This window comes from Haliaeetus leucocephalus, unplaced genomic scaffold, assembly GCF_000737465.1.
Source record: "Haliaeetus leucocephalus isolate CR32 unplaced genomic scaffold, Haliaeetus_leucocephalus-4.0 Scaffold339, whole genome shotgun sequence".
Classification (NCBI taxonomy): Eukaryota; Metazoa; Chordata; class Aves; order Accipitriformes; family Accipitridae; genus Haliaeetus; species Haliaeetus leucocephalus.
This window is the reverse complement of record NW_010972775.1, coordinates 19,743,441-19,749,595: the sequence shown is the minus strand read 5'-3', so window position 1 is coordinate 19,749,595 and position 6,155 is coordinate 19,743,441. Positions and strand designations below refer to the sequence as shown.

At 38.4% G+C, this 6,155-nt stretch overlaps 1 protein-coding gene across 3 annotated transcripts in view; it reads right to left on the bottom strand.

The window, feature by feature from the left end:
- Positions 1–1,635: 1,635 nt before the first annotated feature.
- The window catches only part of LRRC28 (leucine rich repeat containing 28), a 49,944-nt gene continuing 45,424 nt past the window's right edge, over positions 1,636–6,155 (bottom strand). For 2 of the 3 annotated variants that reach the window (XM_010572029.1, XM_010572030.1), the window contains 2 exons: positions 5,637–5,796; positions 1,636–2,065 (listed from right to left, as the gene is read on the bottom strand). In XM_010572029.1, coding sequence (XP_010570331.1) covers positions 1,993–2,065; positions 5,637–5,796 — 233 coding nt within the window. In that variant the 3' untranslated portion in view covers positions 1,636–1,992. The remainder of the gene's footprint in view (positions 2,066–5,636; positions 5,797–6,155) is intronic. The other variant, XM_010572031.1, reaches the window with a different exon arrangement.

Here is a 6,155-nt window from a genome sequence, read left to right as displayed (position 1 = left end):
AAGAAAAGAAAAAAGCTTAAGATTAATTTTGCTGCTTCAGTGGTAAACCCCACTGGGTGGGAACGCCTGTTGGGGATACCAACATTGAAACAAATTAGTGAAATGAGAGAGTCAGAAATCCAATAGTACAAAGTTTGCTTGGACATGGCTCTTTCCCCTACTGCAAAGCACATTTAATAAATGGGATTTATTTTAGAAAGTTTCACAATTCTTAAACAGTAGATGATACTTGCATTCCTGGAGGATTAAGTTCTACATTTCTTAATGTTAATTCAACTCTCTAAAACCAACCCAATAAAACCAGCAACACTTTTACAAGTAACATGCACAACCTAAAAATTCCACCCTCAAAACTGCCTTTTCGGTACTCTTTTAAGCTCTTATGATACTCTATTTATTGAAGAGATGCCAGGAAGCCTGCAGCAGGAACAAATGCTTCTTTGGCAAAAGGAAAACTGCCTCCTCCCTTCGAAGTATGCATACCTCACCACAACATATGCTAATATACTACCAAATAAGTCTCTTTATCTTGCCATTTTTATAACAAACTGTTTCATTCATATCTATTTCAGCTTGTGACTACCTACTGCACAGAGTAGTACACTGTGCTAAATCAACAAGTAGTTTATACCTAAGAAATAGAAAGTAAAAAAAAGAAAGAACACATTATATTAAAAAATATATATATTCCAAAACAAGTCAAGAGGGGCTAATTTTGTATAAACTGTTTCAGTGTAAAATTAAAATTTTAAGTCATGCAGGCATTTTGGGTCTTTTTTCCATCCTTTGTCCTTTATTTAAAATGAACAAGATCTAACAAAAAATGATTCCCACAAATATGATAGTGAGTGGAAATTTGCGCTAAATCTACCATTAATATACGAAAACAAATGTTACAGCCCTTCTGTGAAGATATCTATGTATGCATATATACCTATGCATGGAGATACACATACCTCCCCCTGGATTTCCAGCCTTGTTCGAGGCACACACTCCACTGACACACTTTCACAAATCAGCCAAATGCTGCATCTAGAAAAAGATTAAGACCAACTCTTTGCAGATCTACAGTCTGCAATTGTAAAAATATAATAAATATAGATAAATATTTACTATCATATTACTAGTTTTTTTCAAGTGAAATTGATAGTTGAAGTTGTCTTCTTCCTGAAGAACTCAAAGAAGCAAAAGGGGAAGTGTTTTTAAAAATAAAAAACTTGAAAGATGAAAATAAAGAAAACACACCTGCAAACATGCTGGAGCAAGACCACTTCGTGTAGGCATCAGTACCAGCCTTCTTTACTGAAACAGGATCTTTAGTCTCCAGACATATCCTAGTTACTCCAATTAAATCAAGTGTGGCTTCTAATGATACCAGAAAGGAAGATCGGCTTTTAATACGTGGATTTAAATCCCACAGTTAACTGTCAAAGACTTGGTATACAACTGGGAGGGAAATATTGAGATGAGAGGAAGAAAATAAAGCTAAATTCTATGGGGAAGTCACTGGGATCCATCAATGGTTTCTGTAGGCTTAGATTTATACACCTTAATCCAGCTGCAGGGGTAAAGAGGATGGGGGGAGGGAGAGGTGTCAGTGAAAATTCATTTGTCACAACTGAAAATTTTTTTCTCCCCCTGTCAGGGGAATGAAAACTGCCTCAAATAATACAACGGGTTAACCTGAAGACAGCCACATTTGAAAAATACTGGAAATCCTCAAGTTAGAGCTTGTGAATTTGTTTGGTTTGTATGCTATCTTGGAGGAGAGAGAAGTTAATACTTTTAAAAGCTTGGTATTTACACTTCCGAAAAGTTTCTGCAGTTCATCCAAATTTGATAGGGCAGGATTTAAGTGCCTCTTAGCGTTTCCAACTGGGCACTTCTGCTGCTTTGGCACACGCGCACACACAGAGTATTCCAGTACCAATGGGATACGACGTCTAATGCAGCTTTAAACTGGCAGCACTCCTGAGTAGTTTTAAATGTTTATCAACTCAGTAGGTCAAAAGTCTGCAGACACTGGGTGGAGCAGCAGTATGCCACAAAACTAACAGTTGTCCTCCTAGGAAAAAAAAAAGGGGGGGGGAATAGTTGTCAGTTAAGATTAAAGCTCCTGGCCCCATCCCACAGCAGACAACATGCTGGTTTGTAAAATATAGGATTAGCCAATCTTGACACTTGGAGAAAAAGAAGGTTCATTTGCTCTATATGAGTGCCTGATACAAAGGCAGGGAAACACTGCAGGGGTTCTCAAAAAACTTCCTGGTTTCTTATGTATTCAGCTTAAAGCAGCAGCATGTGGTTTTTCTTTCTGTGGAGGGTGTGGCTGAGTATTACAGTCAGTAGGTTTAACAGCTAAAAGGAAAATAGCTGGGTAATTCTTTGCTTCAGCTTTGCTCATGTGTTTCTTAAATTGGTGCTTGTAGGCATGAAATAACTGAAATCCAGTGTCCTCCTTCGGCTCAGCCAAGTGAACAAACTGGGCCCAGACCTTCAGAAAGGATGATCGATCGACAGGCAGTGCTATTGCATTGTGCCAGGTACTACAGCAGGGGTGACAACATGGAAGCGTGATTCTAGCCTCACTGTGCTCACTGTGACCCTCCTCTTAGCCCCATCCTGGCAGGAACCTAGATATCTGCTTTAAAAATGTGAAGATCTGTTTTTTACTAATCCAGAAATCACACTTTACCCAGTGCTCATGTCATCTGTGCTTTTTCAGATAGAGAAATCCAGTTCAACACATAACTATGCTCTCCTATAAGAGGATACAGAATGTGATACGGAAATGCAGACACAAGTTACTGGCATAGATGTGGCATGTGTTAATCAGTGCTGTTCAAACATTCAGGATCCCTACCCTGTGTGTTTTCATGGTCACTGTAAGCAATTTAGAACAGAAACCCTGCCCTTCACATCTTTCTAAACCAGCTATCACACCTCTACAATTCCACATAATCTTACCATGTCAAGTGCACAAACTACAGAGATAAGGATGACAGGCTGCCCTGTTTAGATCTCATTTTCTGTGGATTTGCATCAAATGTCAGCTACTTAAGACTGTATTCATTACGACATTTTGCAGAACACAGTACATTCTTGTCTAAGGGAAGGAATGATAACCATTTTCTTAAACAAGTGAAAACCATGCAGAAATAAATATTTTCAATGAATATATTTTACAACGTTAATATACTGTTCTTCCAAAATAGCCTTAAAGTATGTTTTTGTTGAGTTGTAACTTTAAAAATTCATTAAGGTGTCTACTTATACGTCTATCATCTCATGTAAGTTCTACAATGAACAATGCTTAGCAGTTCATTAGAAAGCAGAGCTCTCTTCTCCAGTCCAAACTTTCCCATCGTTGGATTATTACCAATAATATAAAGATTTAGTGACCAGCAAGTAGTTTTCCATCACTTTCTAAGAAAATTATACTATTCTAATGGAGCTCAATGCTTGGAAGAAATACTTTATAGCATGACTATAACATCTTATGCCACTCTGAACATAATGACTATAATGTGGAAGCAACTTATTTTACTCAACATGAAATCCATTTAATTTCAGCATACGACTGAAGTGTAACAGAATAGCAAGTTGAAGTATGCAATATCTACATTCAGATCTTTCTAAGAAAGATGACTTTTCCAAAATAGTATTTATGCAGCCTTCTGGCTGCTGTCCAGATTTGGCATACCTAAGTTGTTTTCATTTCATAAAGTTGAATTGCTTACAAATCAGATACCTCTTATGCCACAAACTCACAGCAAAAAAACCCTGTGATACAGCTGTGGAAAATAGGTACCATCAACCTGAATCATCAATTAGTCTCTTCTTAAAGATCTTCCTGTTGAAAAGCAGTGTCTTATTTTTACGGAAGATAACTATCAAATCAATGGATTTCAGCAGGACAAGAACTAAGTGGCATTCTTGTGCATTATACATATCAACAAGTAATTTCAGAAACATTCCTTTTTAAAGCACCTCTCTTTTCTGCTCCTCACCTTTAAGCAGATGCTTTGTAACTAACAGCTTGACATGAATTCTCTAAAAAGAACCTGAGCATCACATTTGCTTAACTTCAAGTGACTTTTCTTTAAACCTCCTTTATTAGATTTCAAACGGTACTGTAGTTTTGTCCATGCAGAACCAGTTGAAATTCTTCTGATGATAAGTTTTCCATTGCAGAAAGTGGATTTGTTGATATTATGGCTCACGATGGGTAACAGTATGAGCTCAGACTAATAGGCTAGGGAGAGTCACTGCAAAACTATCAGTGCTCACCTTAAAGGTATTATGAATCTTCATCTACATGATGGCACTATTCCCTGAACTGTATCCCAGTTTTTAAGTCCCTTCTATGACTGTACTGTCCAGCAAGTCAGGAAGTCTGTGTAGGCTTGTCTACTTGACTTGCGAGTCCTGCAGACACAGTCACAACTGCTACAACCATCAAAACTGAAATATTTTTAAAAAGATGTATTGCTATGAAATGTATGTTACAAAGCAGAGTGTTTCCACAGCATATCTCAAGTTAATTAGTGTGGAATGAATAACAAGAGTATTTTACTACAGAACATTTGGATTAAGCTCTGGCTTTAAAGATTTTTTTTTTCTGCCTTTAATCCTACAGCACTTTTATTTGGTGGCAGCATTCTCCTCAAGTTGGGATTGAGACCATCAGGGGAAGTATTGGTGTTAGGCAGTATTTCCTTCCTAAGGCACAGAAGTGCCATGCATGTGCTACACTACCACAAACAAGTCAATCCTATCACATCAAAACACTTCACTATCTTACAGCAGTCTGAAAGAGGCAAGTGTAATAGCCCTTGTTAAACAGTCTAACCAGCATGTGCTGGTTTTAGCTGGGATAGAGTTACTTTTCTTCATAGTAGCTAGTATGGGGTTATGTTCTGGATCTGTGCTGAAAACAGTGTTGATAACACAGGGATGTTTTAGTTACTGCATACACAGAGCAGTGCTTACACAGAGCCAAGGCCTTTTCTGCTTCTCACACCACCCCACCAGTGAGGAGGCTGGGGGTGCACAAGAAGTTGGAAGGAGACAGAGCTGGGACAGCTGACCCCAACTGACCCAAGGGATATCCCATACCATACGACATTATGCTCAGCATATAAAGCCGGGGGAAGAAAGGGGAGGATGTTCAGAGTGATGGTGTTTGTCTTCCCAACTAACCGTTACGCATGATGGAGCCCTGCTTTCCTTGAGATGGCTGAACACTTGCCTGCTGATGGGAAGTGGTGAATGAATTCCTTGTTTTGCTTCGCTTGCACACACAGCTTTCGCTTTACCTATGAAATTGTCTTTATCTCAACCCAGAAGTTCTCACTTCTACTCTTCTGATTCTCTCCCCTACCCTGCCGTGGCAGAAGTGAGTGAGCAGCTGTGTGGTGCTTAGTTGCTGGCTGGGGTTAAACCACAACACAGCAGTATACTGGTTGTCTTATATTTATAAGATTTGCCAACTTTTATATGCAATCATAGGAGAGGGGCTTTAAATCTGAAAGGCTTCTAAGTTAATAAAAAAATAAATCCTTAAGAATATGCTTTGTTCCATAAGGTGTTTTTCTTCCTAAATGAAACCCCAGTGTAATTTCCTGTATAATTACCCTTGATGCAATCCTGCCATTGGAGTTTCCCTCAAGGGAAAGAGCTTTGGGTAGACAATGGTAAACATAGGCTGGCTGCAGCGGTGGCAGTGTCCCAAGGGACAGTGCAGCAATTCCAAGAGGCTTTTGGGTAGGGAGATTGGAGTCAGAAAGTTCAAATCTAGAGAAAAGAAACAAAAAAGGCTTGTAACAAAACAATTGCATGATAAAGTCAAACACAACAAGCATGATCCATGAACAATTCAGAAAATCAGCTGTCTTACATTCTTAAGACTTTGTCAAGAGAACCACAATTAGGGTGAAGCGCATGGTGCTTTCCATGTATAAGCTCAAAAAGTTAAATGTATAAATTTAACATCTGTGGGCGTAAGATTAAATGGGCCTAAATACCCAGGTGAAAATATTATAGCTCAAGCAAATAATAAAAAACAGTAATACATCACAAAGCATTTTTAGACACAAAGATGATCTAGACAGATGTTTAGTAATTCGTAACAATATAAAATTCTGAAAAAGGAC